The sequence below is a fragment of the Pituophis catenifer genome, unplaced genomic scaffold (genome assembly GCF_029215685.1).
Source record: "Pituophis catenifer annectens isolate HBS135680 unplaced genomic scaffold, rPitCat1.0.hap2 SCAF_1, whole genome shotgun sequence".
NCBI lineage: Eukaryota > Metazoa > Chordata > Lepidosauria > Squamata > Colubridae > Pituophis > Pituophis catenifer.
Window position 1 is genome coordinate 238,476,194 of NW_027256881.1, and position 16,386 is coordinate 238,492,579.

Here is a 16,386-nt window from a genome sequence, read left to right on the forward strand (position 1 = left end):
ATAATTAATCAGACTAAATTCTAGCAAAATATGTGATCTACAGCTATTATATAAATTCCTAAAGAAAGCTGAACTATTTTGACTGGCACTGCTAAAGTACCAATATGGTCCTCACTTTAATCCGGTGTTGTATTACCACTTCTCCAAGGCCCATAAATATTCCAGTCAAGAGAGTTCTCAATCTGCAAAAACAATTTTTTTAAGGGAGTCAAGAGGGACATAAGCTATAACTCTGACTAGAAATACAGTATCCTATCCCTAGTTTTTCCTAAAGATGTAAGAGGAATGAATACATTCATACTGCTGAACTGTACCCATTTGGTTCTGTGCTGCAAATTGTAAACTGGTAGGCAGGAACTATTCATGGTTCTTATATAATGGCTAATGTCACAAAATATTATGTAAGAGAAACACAAGATATAAAGGATATAAAGAGTGTTCTATTTTCCCAACACTCTTAATGACTTTGTTGAGCCTGTTTTGCACATCTAACAGGAGATTATACCAGCTTTCTGACAGAGAAGTCACCAGTCCTGTGAATAAAGACAGAATATTATTTTAAAAAAGAAATTAATAGTTATCTATTTACTCTAAGACCACTTTGGAAACAAAGGATAGATATTATTTTATTGCCAGATAAGCCCTCCCCGAGTACCAGACTATATGGGGAGATGGCAAAATTTTCTGGCTTAATATCTAACCTTACCAATCATTCCATTGACTGTGCCAAACAACACTGAGCCCTGTGTTGGTGTAGATGTTTCACCCAGATTTTGCATGACTAGGGACCCATGACAGAAGACATTGACAAATTCACCCAGATGGAAGAGCCCAAACTCCTGTAAATGCTGGCGCTCCTCATCAGTTGTCGCAGCACTGCAATACAAAACGTTTACTAGGAAAAGGATAGGGTGAACCCTTTGTCCCAACCTATTATTTGCTCACTTTGGCCTACCTTTTTAGAAGGTCATCTCACCTGTCCTTCTGGCACACAAACAAGTTAAATGCATTCTCTGCCCCTAAGAAATTGTCATCATCCAGGATCTCCACAGCACTCATCCAGTTTGGATTAAAATCACGAGCGATCTGTAAAGATATACAAGTCAATCTACCTACCAAGTCAATCTATTCTCCACAAAGATAAGACTTTTCTGGCCTGAAGTAGAATGCACGGTTTTAAATGCAGAGTGAAATGGAGAGGCCAACCTAAGATAACCTAGGCACCTTTAAAAACAAAAACAAAAAACCCCCACAAACAAGTAGTTTCTTCTGCCACCAAATATTCTTCTATTCTCTTAAATTCTTTATTGCAATTTCCATTATACACACTGAGGTAAAAACTGAATTACTACCTCTTCAAAATTTCCTTCCATGGGCTTATAGGCAAGCAGAAGTACAGAGCGCATAAGATCTCCAACTAAAATGAAGTCACCCTTTGTCTTCACATAGAGTGCCATGATGTTGTTGTAATGGTTGCATTCCGTGCGAAGCTCCTTCTCTGCTGTCCATTCATACAGTCGCACCTGTTAGGACAAGACAGATTTCTACGGGTAAGGCTAAAACAGATCTGGAATAATACTGCAGAGTCCAAAACATTTCTCTTCTACAGTTCGCTAAGCAAACCCAGTTTTAGAAAGTATCGATGTGAGAGCTTTGGAAACCTTACCGTGCTGTTTATGCTAGCTAAGAGTTTTCCATTGAATTCCACCATGGAATAGACGGCCCCTTTTACTTCTTTCTCAGCCAGACTCTGCAATTTACCTAGGATACACATTAATACAACACTACTTGAAAAATACACAGGTTCCTTACATTTCATGGTGTATGTAGCTACAAATAGCAACAAAAAAGATTAACAGCCTGAAAAACACCTTGATATTATGCCATGAAATGCAGCTTCCCCCTTGGATTATATTAAGCCCTCCTTGCTTTCTACAGCATAAACTTAATTGTTATAAAATGTATGACATTACAAAATATTTAAAATTCTATCATGAAACCTTCCAGAAGTTAATTTAGGCATTTTGCTCACTATGGATCCAGAGTAAATGTAAATGCTAGCTGCAAGTGAACTCCAATTATTTTCTGAAATATGGCAATACCCAACCTTAAACGTGAGCAAGACATAGAAAGATTGGTGTGCAAGATGTCAGGGAGGTCTTTAATTATCTTTTTTTAACAGTTACAATTTCTTTATGCTCGCCTCAGCCAGGGGTTCTTCATAAAGATGGTGCCTCACCTACAGAGCTGTAAGCATTCAGGAAATTTCAAATGTTGAAGTGGACAGAAAACTCCTTGGCTCTCTTATGATTATGTACCATCAAAGCTGGTATCAACTCTTAGTAGCCACATAGTTACAGTGACTAAAATGAGTTAATTCTACCCCTCAAAATCAGGGTAAACTATCAAAGTCTATTTGCAAGTATGTGTTGCTATGTGATAATCTTTTTCTGTGACAATAACACAACATACAATAAAGCCTAGTATGCACTTAATCTGTAACAACTATAATAGTTTTAACTTCTACCTACTTTTCTGAAGTCTCTTTCCTCATTGTGCAACATTACTCAATATCATCCCAAATATTTGTCAGTTGTTAGCTTAAAAAATATTCATCATCTTCAACAGTCATAAAACTATATGGGTAATTCCACCTGAACTATCCATTTTCTTGATGAGGTGAAATGAGATGAAAATAAAGACTTCTTAGCTCAACTAGCATGCAACTAATCACTGTGAAAGGATCAATGGGAGGGCTCAAAAATCTTAGGCTGCTCCTGAGAATAGGAATCAGAATGAATTTATATCTCTTTATTTGACCATTTCACCATACTTTGAGATTATTGTTTAAGGTCTTTCTTCTTGTGCTCCCTTTTAGCAATACAACATAGGTAGCTATTGCTAAAAGTGCTATTTTGATGAATATTCTGTGCTTTTCCAAGATTCACAGCCATTGCAATAATTTTTCCAAGTCCTACCCTGTTTCCCCCAAAATAAGGCATCCCCTGATAATAAGCCCAATCGGGCTTTTGAGCACATGGCAATAAGGCCAAGCACTTATTTCAGGGTTCAAAAAAAAATATAAGACAGGGTCTTATTTTTGGGGAAACACGGTACTTATTGCTGCGAAACTTGGACTCTAAAAAAGACAGATAGGACAAGGGTGGACACTTTTGAATTATGGTACTGGAGACAACTATTACACAACCTATGGACTGCAAAAATCACAAAGTCCTATACTAAATCTCACCAAAAATATAACTTGAAGCCAAGGTTGCCAAACAAAGACTATCATACTTCGGTCATGTCATGCAAGCTGACTCACTTGAAAAGTCAAAGATGCTGAGAATGATTAGTGGAAAAAGGAGAAGGGGCTGCCCTAGTAGTACCCCTTGGCTGGACAGTATAAAGGCCGACACCAGGATGGTCATGGTGGATCTGAAGTAGGCGGTGCCTGACAGAGGGGCATCAGTGGTGGGTTGCTACCGGTTCGCCCCAGATCAGGCGAACCGGTAGCGGTGGCAGGCTCCGCCCCTGAGGGGCATGGAGAGTGCTGATCCATAAGAGTAGCCAAGGGTTGGACATAACTGAATGGCTGACGACAATGACTCATTTGTTAATGCCAAATGAACACTTTCCCCCTATTTTCCAAGACTTTAAAACTTTTATTTTAAAAACCCATTTATTTGTTTGGCAGACCTTGATATGTGGTGCTGTTACAGTGATTTAATTTGATCTCCCGCTAGGTCTCTTTTATAACATATATTAATATTACCATTATTACTGTAAGCCATCCAGGTAACTTCAGCATATTATAAATAATTTAAATACTCAAACTCTAAAAAACCAGATGTTCAGGTTATTTTTTTCCATATGACGCAAACAAGATGGCTCTTCAGGAGCTGAAAAGAGTATTCTAAACTTTTAGGGTAAAAGAACCTAGGAACAAACCCACTTTTTCCATGACAAAATAATAATTAATAAAAGGAAACAAGTCCATGCAACTCATTTGTTTCTAGGGAGAAAGAGATCCAAAATGTTAGTCCTTACCATCAGAATAATGGAACACCACAATGCGGCCTTGCTTGGGTTCGGCTTCATCAGGATACACCATGGCTGTTCCCACAATAAAATAAGTGTTGGGATCTTTGCCCAATTTGCAGGAGACCAGGCTTAGTGCATATTCATTTTGCAAGAACTGGTGAGCATGGAGTACTGAAGACAAACAGTAAAAAACAAAAAAGTGTTAAAGAGCTCAACAAAATATTGACTTCAATATAATGTTTGGAACAATGTGGATAAAGCACGCAACTGCAAAAACCTTCAGAAATTCAATAAAATGACCCTCAAGATGATCCATGGCTCCTTGGACCTTCAAGGGATCCAAGTCAGCAAGTACACTAGATGGCTCTCTTCTCCTAATCTCATGATTCCCCAAAACAGTTCTCTCATAAACAGTGAAATACAACCTATGAGGTAGATACCTTCAAACGTATGCTGATCTATGATGAGCAGATTGTGTACCTCTACTTCCTCACCAAATGATGTTTCATGTGGAGCTGTGCTGCTAGAGAACAACTTGCTAGAACTCACACTGTTGGAAAGGGCCTAAAATATGGAGAGAAAAGTAAGCATTTTAAGCTAGAGACACAAAGATAACAGAAATAAGTCCAAAGAACATTCACTAGAATGAAATAACTAAAAAAAATACATTTGTATTTTTTGGAACTGTTTGGAGAAAGGTTTGCATCAGAAATGCCAAATTTATGAAGAATAAAACCATATTTGGACTGAAAAAGAAATAATGGAAGATGATTTATGTTAAAGTACCAGTATAAAACTACTAGGTTTCCTGCTTATTGAAGGTACTGAAAATCAGTCCACATGGACCTCCTCGTAAAAGATAGGCAGAAAGCTAAGTAAATATGGAAAACGATGCTAGCAAGGATTTAAATCACTGAAGAAAGCCCAACATGTAACTGAGCCACAATGTATTTTTATCCCAAAACAAGTACCTAGTCGTCTTTTAAGTTTAGATTATCAGATGAGAAATGAAGATGATTTCTCAAATGATTTATAAACATAATAATGTTAAGCAACAGTGACTCCTTTTATTGAAACCAGTGCATTTTCAAGCCATTCCTAAACACAATTATTTTTTTTTATAAATTTTATTAAAGCATTTTGTTATAGTTCAAAAAAGAAAAAGAAAAAGAAAAAAAATCAAAAACAGATGTATAATAATTTTTCTATCACGGTGTAACATCACCAAAATATCCCTATATATATACACCAATAATCAGAGAGTAAAAATAGAAAATATTTACAGATTCTTGTAAAGAAATTTACATTTCCAATACTTATTAATTACCATAAATATACCATCAAATTATAACACAAATATAACACAATTATTGATGGTTCTCACCTGGGTACTTGCACTGGGCCTCAATGCAGTGGTTCCTCCACTAGCATCCTGAACTTCAATACGACTGGAGAGCACGCCAAAACATTGAGAGACTTCCTGGTAACAGATCTTTCTGCATGACAGAAAGGGACACATGCATATAAAATCCATATGCTCTAAGAAACATTAGAAGTAATATTTAATTTATTCAATTTAGGTGCCAGCTCACTCATAAACATCCATGTTAATAAGTTCAAAATGCTCCAAATGCTTCCTTGAAAAGATCCATCATCCTCACAATGAAGGGAAGGGAAGGGAAGGGAAGGGAAGGGAAGGAGGAAGGAAGGAAGGAAGGAAGGAAGGAAGGAAGGAAGGAAGGAAGGAAGGAGGAAAGTTACATTATTTAAAAGCTGATGAATTCTCAGCAACAAGACTAGCTCTGCTCACCTGGGTGATTCATAAAGGGGAACAGTGCGAATATGCAGTTTCTGAATTTCATCTATGGTGCCGATTGTCAAAGTACTGTTGTTGGCCAGAGCTAAGCTACAAAATAAAAGTATTTCATTTTCAAGAAAAAAATCACTCCACTATACCTCTCAATTCTAGAGTATTTACCTACTACATTTCAGAAATAATCCAATATTAGGATTTATACAGTACTTAGCAAGACTTGACAGAAGTGAAAATGTAAAAAAAAAACAAAAAACAAAACAAAACCTGCAGCAAATATATGTCAAAACCAGTATTGTTTCATGAACTATCAAGTATACATAGGAGCATCTGGCCATTAAGATACAAGGGAGAAAATATACATGGAGAACAGCTCACATATTGGTAGAGCAGACAAAGACAAGAGTTAAGGTTTGTATGTTTATGGTGGGTGCAGTATATTTCTGATTTTGTTTCCAACAGCTTCCTTCTGCAGTACAAAAAAGGAGCCTTTTTAACTTCTTTCGAATTTTTAACCTTCAATAAATTACAGATGGATTAATTTTGCTAGTGTTGATCACAACCAATCTCTATCTTCACAACTATGTTTCCACCTACAATCCTAAATGCAAGTTACCGTTTCACCAATTCTATCAGGAACCTCCAGCGTATTTCTGGAGAGTATTATTTTAGATCAATCAAACCTATTCTAGAACAGGGGACTTGAGACACTAAAAAATAATTTACTTTAAAAATAATTTAATTTAAATCCCACTTTTCCTGCCTAGTGATCATCACTAGGCAACTAGCATAATGGAAGATAAAATTCATGACCGCTCAAAAAGTTTCTCATGGCATTACTACATAAAATTTAACACAGAAATAAATATCAAATACAGATAAAATAGAAGAGTCCTTTCTTACATGAAGATATAAAACTGGCTGAATATTTATTACACAATGGGTGTATGACAATTTCTTTTCCCAAAGTCACATTAGCCAGGATGCATCAGCAAAAGAGAAAAGAGGAAGGATACAATGTAAGCAATTCTTCTGTTACTTTGGAACTGCCTAACATTTTGTCCCTATTCTCTTAATCCCAACATTTCAAAAGTAAATTGCTTATTTTTGTGTTCTTTATATGAGACAAGCTGGCTACTTAATTAAAAGAGTTGACCAGACTGGCTAAGCAGGAAGAGAGCATACTATGCTTTGTGGACCCACTGGTCACTTGAAACAAAGGAACCAAACACACTTACCTGTCAGGGTACCCATCTGAGTTAAGAGGGCACATATAATTCACCTCTTTAAGATTGACATTGGAAAAGACCAGTTTGTGGTTGCTGCTGTAAATCACGGTAGGGCGGTCAGAACAAGCAAATACATTGGTGGTGGAAAGTGAGCGAAATGTCCTTAAAACAGTGGGCTGGGTTCCCAAAGTTACTTTTTTACGGTCACTCAGCAAACCTGCCAGAGGAAGGATATTATTAGAGCCTACCCACTAAGAGAGACTAGAAGATGAGAGGGGAGCAGGACAAATTAGTCACTTTGTGGCTACTTTTGATTACTGAAAAAAATGAAACGTTTTTGTATTTTAGAAAAGTATATTTCCGGTAGCACTTTAAATGTACTAAAACTATTCCTGAAAGACAGAGGGCATCCCAAAATACAGCTATATGTCTATACGGGTACAGCACACCTGTTTTCTTTCTCCATGAACCAATAATAATTTCTGGATACTGGGTAGGCCTGTTTTAGAACTGAAAAATGGTTCAGGGAGATAAGATTCATATATCCTCGGCTGGTCTTACTCTTAAACCCTGAAAAATCTAATCATGGATCTCCTGGTGTCTAACTTGAGTTATTTTTCTTGAATAAAGACAAAATGGAAACAGGTATGTGTTTAGCAACCATTTGCAAATGTGATGGTTAAAAAAACTCATTTTCTAAACAATGCACACACTTAAAGCCAAATTTTGGGTAGCTGACTAGAACACATACCAGAGCTGGCAAAGTTACATAAGAAAACTATCTGAAAGAGATGGCAGCAACCAGTGATCTTCGCAGGGTGTCTGTCCATCCGTCCGTCTCTCTCCCTCTTCTTCCCTCCCTCCCTCTCAGTCTTGTATTCATTTAGCAACCATTTCGCTTCCGCTTTAAGGAATGAATTGCAGTTGCTAAATGATAAGAAGATATAGGCCAGTTCTATTAGTCTAATTTCCCATAATCATTATTTCATCAGTAAGTCATAATCAGATGAGTTAACCAACCAGATTACATTATGTTTATGTTTCGGGAGTGCGCACTCGATGTTTACGAGCGATTGCCCACTCCGACCCCCAAAGCACTGCTCGTTTCCCGGGTTGTTCAGAGTCTCAGACCCTGGGTCTACGGCTGATGTTATGTAATGCCAGGTCAGTGGTAAATAAAGCCCCCCTCATTCATGATCTTATTTCAGAGGGGGGTGCTGACCTGGCAGGGATTACGGAGACCTGGTTAGGCCAGGAGGGAGGAGTTCCCCTTGTGGAAATGTGCCCGCCAGGTTTCCGTGCATTCCATCAGCCAAGGGCTCAGGGAAGGGGTGGGGGAGTGGCAGCAATCTTTAGAGAAAGTCTTTGCCCGAGGGAGGCCACTGTTCCTCAGATAGCCGGATGTGAGTCCCTCCTTGTGAAGTGGGGTCAGGGGATTCAGATGGGCCTACTGATTGCGTACCTGGCTCCCTGCCACGTAACAGCGGTCCTGCCTGAGCTGCTCGACATTATAGCCGGGGTGGCGGTGGAAACCCCCAGACTTATTGTTATGGGGGATTTTAACCTGCCATCTGCTGGTGAGATGTCGGAGACGGCTCGGGAGTTCATGGCTTCCATGACGGCCATGGGCCTGACCCAGGTAGTTCAAGGCCCCACCCACTTGGGGAATCACACTCTGGACTTGATTTTTATCTCTGATCAGTGGCTGAATGATCTAAGAATAGGGGATATAGACATCAAGCCCTTGTCATGGTCTGATCATTCTCTCCTTCACATGGACTTTCAAGTCACTTCCACCCACCGCAGGGAGACGGAACCAACCAAATGGTTCCGTCCCAGGCGCCTGATGGACCCCGAAAGGTTCCTGATGGAGCTTGGGCCATTTCCTGAGACTCTGGCTCACGACTCGACTGAGGACCTGGTGGTCGCCTGGGACAGGGCGGCTACTGGGGCCTTGGACCGCATCGTGCCTTTGCGGCCTCTGACCCGATGCTGATCTCATCTAGCTCCTTGGTTTTCCGAGGAGCTGAGAGAGATGAAGCGTCGGAAAAGACGCCTGGAGAGTGATTGGAGGACAAGCCGATCTGAATCTGACCGAACACAGGTGAGATCTTATATTAAGATCTACCTAGTGGCGATAAGAGCGGCGAAGTCTAGCTACTTCTCCGCTCTTATTGCATCTGCAGAGAACCGCCCAGCTGCGCTGTTTAGGGTGACCCGCTCCCTACTTCAGGTGGGGGTACGGGAAGATCCCTTAAAGGGTCGAGCTGAGGATTTTGTACAATTCCTGCATGATAAAGTCGCTCAGATTCGGGAAGGCCTGGACTCCGATTGGGTAGATCCAGGGGAGGAGACGGGGGCAGGTCTTGAGAGCGTTATCTGGGAAGAGTTTGACTCTGTGGCTCCTGAGGAGGTGGACAGGATTCTGGGCAAGCTTAATGCTGCCACATGTTTATTGGACCCGTGTCCCTCCTGGTTGGTACTGGCCTCCCGGGAGGTTACACGAGGCTGGCTCCAGGGGATTATAAATGCTTCCCTGAGTGAGGGTGTCTTTCCCGCCGCCTTGAAAGAGGCGGTTGTGAAGCCCCTCCTCAAGAAGCCTTCCCTGGACCCGGCTATATTATCAAATTATCGTCCAGTCTCCAATCTTCGCTTTGTTGCGAAGGTTGTTGAGAGTGTGGTGGCGCGACAACTACCCCGATACCTGGATGAAGTTGTCTATCTGGATCCGTTCCAGTCGGGCTTCAGGTCACGATACAGCACAGAAACGGCATTGGTCGCATTGGTGGATGATCTCTGGAGGGCTCGGGACAGAGGTTGCTCCTCTATCCTGGTCCTATTAGATCTCTCAGCGGCTTTTGATACCATCGACCATGGTATCTTACTGCACCGGCTGGAGGGGTTAGGAATAGGGGGCACTGTTCTTCGGTGGTTCTCCTCCTTCCTCTCTGACCGTTCGCAGTTTGTGTTGGCAGGGGGGCAGAGGTCGACCTCGAGGCACCTTATTTGTGGGGTGCCGCAAGGGTCAGTCCTCTCACCCCTTCTGTTCAACATTTATGTAAAACCGCTAGGTGAGATCATCCGTGGTTTTGGGGTGAGTGTTCATCAGTATGCTGATGACACACAGCTATACATCTCCACCCCAGACCACCCCAATGATGCCCTTGCTGTGATGTCCCATTGCCTGGAGGCCGTGCGGATCTGGATGGGGAGAAACAAGCTCAGACTCAACCCCTCCAAGACCGATTGGCTGTGGCTTCCGGCGTCCCGGTATAGTCAGCTGGTACCATCACTGACAATAGGGGATGAGATCTTGCTCCCCACAGAGAGGGCCCGCAACTTGGGTGTCCTCCTGGATTCACGGTTATCTTTAGAAGATCATTTGACGGCCGTGGCCAGGGGTGCCTTTTATCAGGTTCGCCTGATCCGCCAGTTGCGTCCCTTTCTGGATCGGGACGCCTTGCGCACGGTCACTCATGCCCTAGTTACCTCCCGTATGGACTACTGTAATGCTCTCTACATGGGGCTCCCCTTGAAAAGCACCCGGAGGCTCCAACTGGTCCAGAACGTAGCCGCGCGGGTGATTATGGGCGCAGCTCATTACGCCCATGTAACACCTCTCCTACGCGAGCTGCACTGGCTCCCGGTGGTCTTCCGGGTGCGATTCAAGGTGTTAGTTATCACCTTTAAAGCGCTCCATGGCTTAGGACCTGGGTACCTACGAGACCGTCTTTTGCCACCAATAGCCTCCCACCGACCAGTTCGTTCTCACAGGGAGGGACTACTCAGGGTACCGTCAGTCAAATTATGTCGACTGGCGACTCCCAGGGGGAGGGCCTTCTCTGTGGGGGCTCCAACCCTTTGGAATGAACTGCCCCCGGAGATACGGAATATCCCTGATCTCCGTGCTTTCCGCCGTGCCCTCAAGACCCTGATGTTCCAACAGGCAGGGCTAAACATACAAACATGCAAATGATTTTTTAAATGTTATCTAATTCTGGGTTTTATTTAATTGACCAAACTAAGTAACAATTTTAATTAGCAATTTTATGATGTTTGTGTGTCTATATTTTTCTTGACTGTACACCGCCTTGAGTCCTACGGGAGAAAGGCGGTATAGAAATATAATAAATAAATAAATAAATAAATAAATAAATAAATAAATAAATAAATTATAAATTGATACAATGTGTGAACCAGGAAATGACAGTTACTGTATGGCACTTCCTTGCAGCCTCAATATATTGAAGTGAAAAAACAGTAAATTTGATGTGGAATGATTTAGCTCTGTTCAAAGAGATTTCTGGAATTCAGATCTTCTATTCCTGCTTGTATTTTTGGGGTCAAGCTCTATTTGCTGGATTTTGAGTTCTGCTAAAACCTGATGGGCATGCAATCTGTTCATTGTTTGAAATCAAAAAAGAAATTCTGCAGGGCAGAAAACTGTATTTTTACCTGTTTCAATGTTCAGTCCAAAATAAAACAGGGCCCCATCTCCTAGGGCACAAAGCAGATAATGGCTACTCTCAAAGGTGGTCATCAGAATGGAACGTGGGATAATCTCTGTAAAGGGGGATACGAGTTGTAATATCACTCTTTGCAATTAGCTTGCCCTTCCCAACACCAAGCATATAAATGGAATTTCTACCTCCTCCTAACATCTCCTTGTGTAACAGTTCAAATGAGGGCAGTTTAAGAATACGGGCTGAAATGTCTGTCCAAAGGCCAATAGCGCAAAGAGGGGACATGCCATTGGTGTCTCCCAAGGGAGTGATGTCCAGACAGGCAATCTCGTGCTCCATCTCTGTAAAGCTGGCAAGATATTAAACTGTCAACATTATAGCAATATTCAGCTCTGACACAAAATATCCCCAAAATAGTTAGTTCAGACTGACCTTATTTGTTTGAGTTCCTGGGGGTGGATTTCCAGGTAGTACAACACTCTCCCCACAGCTACTACTACTTGACTGCTATTGCAGGAAGCAACACTGATGTTCTTCCCATTTGGCTCTTTCCATTCACTCACCAGAGCCTTCGGCTCTTGAGTAACAAGCCGGACTGAGGCTGATGTTATCTAAAGAGACAAATAACATCCATTGGTATTTCTTCCTGACCGAAAGGTAACATATTCTTTAGGCATTAGAATATGTGACTACGTCACATATAAGGCTTTCTACAATTTTTTAAAAATGCAATCCACCATGTTTAATTTTAAGATTGACTAAATTGAAATGAATTGGAAAAAATCATTAAAAAAAATTACTAGCTCTTAAGAAAAATTATGTTGTTTACTATGAACAAAATAACATTGTTTTGAACAGAACACCCTCACATATTCTATGTTCCAAATGTGGCTCTTTATCCCAAAGGTTTATTCACTCATGCCTTACGTTTTATCACTAAAAATTGTTATCACTAAAAATATTTAGAGATTACCTGGATTAACTGTAGATGAGCCACATTACCACAGAAGAAAGTCTGCTGATCATCCACAAATCCTGTCAGTTCTGTTTCCTCTACTTCCTCGCCGTTCAACATCAAAACTCTGCAAAATGTAGGAAAGCCCAATCAAACTCCCCAGAAGACCTAACCAAGAGCCATATTCAACACTTTCATGGATGTTATTCCTCTACCTGGTTTGTCCCACAAAAGACAGCACTAAGGTGTTATCAGTTTCACGGTGAGAGTCCGACCTCAAAGGCCATAATCCTGCAATTCAGAGACAAAGTACAGTCTTATTAAATTACTCTGGAAAACTCAAGGGATTTCATAACTTAACAAATAAAAATACCAACCCAACACTTTCTGAATCATCAATGTTTCATCAATGCTAATTCAAAGCTCTTGGCCTTGTACAACATATTCAACTAATTGGGTATTGTTTCTAAGTAAAATATATTGTACTTTCAAAAATTAAGATTATCAGATTGGGTTGTATAACAAAAAGGTAAATAACAGCAAGAATACGTAACAAGAAAAAGAGAAGACATAATAATATACCAAAGGGGGGGAGGAGAAAAATAGAATGCACACACATACAAAATATCCAAATCCTTTTTCTGAAAGGCTGCCAAGATTCCTCCCCAAAATTTCCTAAATAATATATTCAGTTTTCTAAGATTTGATGAGGATTAACACACATTAAAAAAAAAGCTCATTCAAAAAATCTGAGATTTGACAACCTTGGTAATAATGTGCACTATTATTTGTTCAATATCTGCTTCTAATGGAGACACACACACGCACACACACACCTTTAATCCCTGGGAGATCAATGCTGGCATGTTCATGAATCCCAATTCCATTCCGGATGATTCTCAGAGAACCTTCTTTAAAGGCACCAGAGCATGTAACCAGCTGTGAAAAGCAGGTATAGTTAGCATATACTAATTACATTATTAAAGTTTAAGGGAAATGCAATGTAATTATAGAGAATAGTAATTCATGTCCATCCTTTTAAGAAGTTTTCCTCAATCTGTTAGTAAATTACCTAATCAAAAATGTCCATTAAGACAAAATCCTGCAGTCAGTTCCATTCCTATAGTGAAGCAAGAACTTTCCTGAAATGACTCTGTATTATTATTTCAGAATTTAATGTATATACCAGAAAAATTAGCCCTTCTAGCGCTCTGAAATAGCCTTTGCACTGTATTACTTCAAGAGTCAACAGAATAATAATTTTCCAAGGTATTATCAGATTTACTAGAATCCATGTCGTATACTCAAAATACATCAAGCTTAAAATGGGCAGACCTGAGCTCACAAACAGCATTCAGCAAGAAGCTAATTATCAACTTCCTCCTAACACACAAATTTGGTGAGAGAGAATAGGTTGGGTTTTTCAACAGAGGAGATTCATATACATAACACAGATCAACTTGGGGAAGATATATTATTGCAAAGCAGGATCTCAAAGGGGATATAAAGCACCTCTCTTAGCAAGATCCATTATTCCTGGTGCAGGGAAAGAAGAATCAACTTTTACCTGGCCTTGACCCTGTCTCTCAAGATCTACCACACACATGTCCACAATTGGCCCAAGGTTGGTGAAGGTTTCCATGGCCACAACATAGGAGCCTTGTTCATTACTATCCACGTTGAGCTAGGAATGAAAATAATATTATGTTTCTTGTGAAAATAAGGAACTGTTTGCTTAAATTTTCTTTATTTGAACTACTTGAGCAAAAATGTATTAAAATTCCAGTTTTTGTCTTACTTTATTTCAAAATAAAATGAACAAATACAAAGAGAATAAAATAGAATTCTTTCTTGGCCAATTGTGATTGGACACACAAGGAATTTGTCGTTGGTCTCACAACAATGCCATTTAAATAAATAATAAGTAAAAGATTAGCAAACTACTATTTTTTGCTACCTAATTATTAATTAAAAGCTACACTTTACCTTCACAAGTTGGGAATCCCCAAGACGAGAGCCAACAAACACAACACCATTGTCCAAATATGTCAGGCATTCTGCTATGGATGTCTAGGAACAAGTAAGGCAAAATGAGTGATATTAGGCATTTTAAAGACATGATAATAGGGATGTGCAGCTATTTAAACTCAAAGCAGGAAGGATATTTTGGCATGGATATGCTCACGTATATGGAGGCAGCTCCTTACTCAGAGATGTGTATTCCTGGGATTGTGCAGCTATTATGCAAGGCCAAGAAAAGTTGTGGGTTCTCTAAGAAGCTCCTGACAAGTGCAGTGACTGTACTCACGCCTAGATCTCAAACATGCTTCTGACTTTGAATGTCAATAGTTGCACACATACGGACTTCCAGTTGACGTCCCAGCGGGATTGGACGTGAAGAGTGGGTCTCCGCGCTCCCACGCCAACATCTCCCCATTGGAGGGCTCCAAAAGGAGCTAAAGCCACCCTGTGGGGTGGTGAAGAAAAGAGGGGCATCCTGCAAGTCGCAGTCGTTCAACCCAGGGCTTTATCTCTCTCATCCATGACAAGGAGAAGAGGCAGCCATCATGGCTGCCATGAAGCTGGGACAGCCGAGGCAACTAAGAAAATGTGCAGGAGCAATGTAGATGAACAGTGACTGGAGATGGGTGACAAGATTCCTTTTTTATTTAGACCCTAACCTTAAAAAGGAAAAAAAAGAGAGAAAATCCAGGAAAAGAGACTTTAGAACTATTTGTTAAAAGTGGTGAATAACCATAGAGAGAAAAATCCTAGATCCGAAAGAAAGAAATTAAGGGGAGAAAAGCTAAAGACTTTCTTTAAAAAAATAACAGAAAATTGGATTATTTAAACTGGCTAGGCGTTGTATTGGAAAGGCATTATAAAATGCTGGAACTATTTACCTGAATAGCCGACTTTGCTTTTATAAACTGAATTAAAATGTGGATTAATTAATTTGTTAGATTTGAAACAACGCTGAAACCTAAGCTGAGGGCACCATCTACTGGTGAATGGAAAACATACCATACCCCAACAAAACTGGGAAATTTTTGATAGGACAATCAATCAATATCTATTTGGAGGATTATGGTGATTTACTGTTCTACAAATATCTATTTCATGATTACTGGAGATTCTATTGTGAGAATAAGAAAGACTCTTAAAGAAAGTAAAGTGATTTGTCTTCTGGAAAGTTGCCTGGATTATCTATGGAATGGATTAACCCCCCTGAGATGTAAAGAATTATTATTGAATATTCTGAGGAGCAACTTCAGATTTGATTTCTGGACTGTTGATAAGAGTGGTACTTATTAAAACAAGACAAGAGGCTTTACCAAGGGGAGATGAGTGGGACTACAGGAGAAATGGTGTTGATGTTTCAAGACATTGGGGATGCTATGACAAAGAATACAGAGAAACACAGAATTTATTGCAAGCATGAATGGGAAAATGGAAAATATCTTACAACTGATAATGAAGATCAAAGAATCCAAGAAAAAGAGGAGATAACAGAAAGAACAGAGGAAAAATTCGAACAGAAAAATCAGCAAATAAAACAAGAAGATGAGAAGGAGAAGATGACAATAATAATAATAATGACTGATGAAATAAACCAAGGAAAAAGTTCTTTAAACAGTACTTTTAAAAATGGAATCCGATAAGCTGGAAGATACTTTTGAAAGGGAGATCAGGGCATGGGTGGATATTTTGGAGACCTGGCAGCTTAGGAGGATAGAGATGGGAGAAATACCCAGATTGAATGGTGAAGACGTAGATGTTAATAGAAATAAAGATCAAGAAAGGAGTATGGGAGGCAAGTTTTAAAAAATGAATAAGGATTAAAGTATTAAAACGAGCAAGAGATAATGGATAGAAAGGAAA

At 40.0% G+C, this 16,386-nt stretch overlaps 1 protein-coding gene across 1 annotated transcript in view; it reads right to left on the reverse strand.

The window, feature by feature from the left end:
- DDB1 (damage specific DNA binding protein 1) overlaps nucleotides 1–16,386 on the reverse strand; it is a 28,489-nt gene that overhangs the window by 3,084 nt on the left and 9,019 nt on the right. The window contains exons 8-25 of the mRNA XM_070931841.1: nucleotides 14,491–14,574; nucleotides 14,072–14,188; nucleotides 13,341–13,443; nucleotides 12,720–12,795; nucleotides 12,523–12,631; nucleotides 11,982–12,160; nucleotides 11,735–11,898; nucleotides 11,542–11,649; nucleotides 7,096–7,303; nucleotides 5,855–5,950; nucleotides 5,429–5,540; nucleotides 4,485–4,608; nucleotides 4,051–4,215; nucleotides 1,667–1,761; nucleotides 1,353–1,523; nucleotides 977–1,086; nucleotides 707–876; nucleotides 431–533 (exon numbers count right to left, since the gene is read on the reverse strand). Of these exons, the coding sequence (XP_070787942.1) occupies nucleotides 431–533; nucleotides 707–876; nucleotides 977–1,086; nucleotides 1,353–1,523; nucleotides 1,667–1,761; nucleotides 4,051–4,215; nucleotides 4,485–4,608; nucleotides 5,429–5,540; nucleotides 5,855–5,950; nucleotides 7,096–7,303; nucleotides 11,542–11,649; nucleotides 11,735–11,898; nucleotides 11,982–12,160; nucleotides 12,523–12,631; nucleotides 12,720–12,795; nucleotides 13,341–13,443; nucleotides 14,072–14,188; nucleotides 14,491–14,574 (2,294 nt within the window). The remainder of the gene's footprint in view (nucleotides 1–430; nucleotides 534–706; nucleotides 877–976; nucleotides 1,087–1,352; nucleotides 1,524–1,666; nucleotides 1,762–4,050; nucleotides 4,216–4,484; nucleotides 4,609–5,428; nucleotides 5,541–5,854; nucleotides 5,951–7,095; nucleotides 7,304–11,541; nucleotides 11,650–11,734; nucleotides 11,899–11,981; nucleotides 12,161–12,522; nucleotides 12,632–12,719; nucleotides 12,796–13,340; nucleotides 13,444–14,071; nucleotides 14,189–14,490; nucleotides 14,575–16,386) is intronic.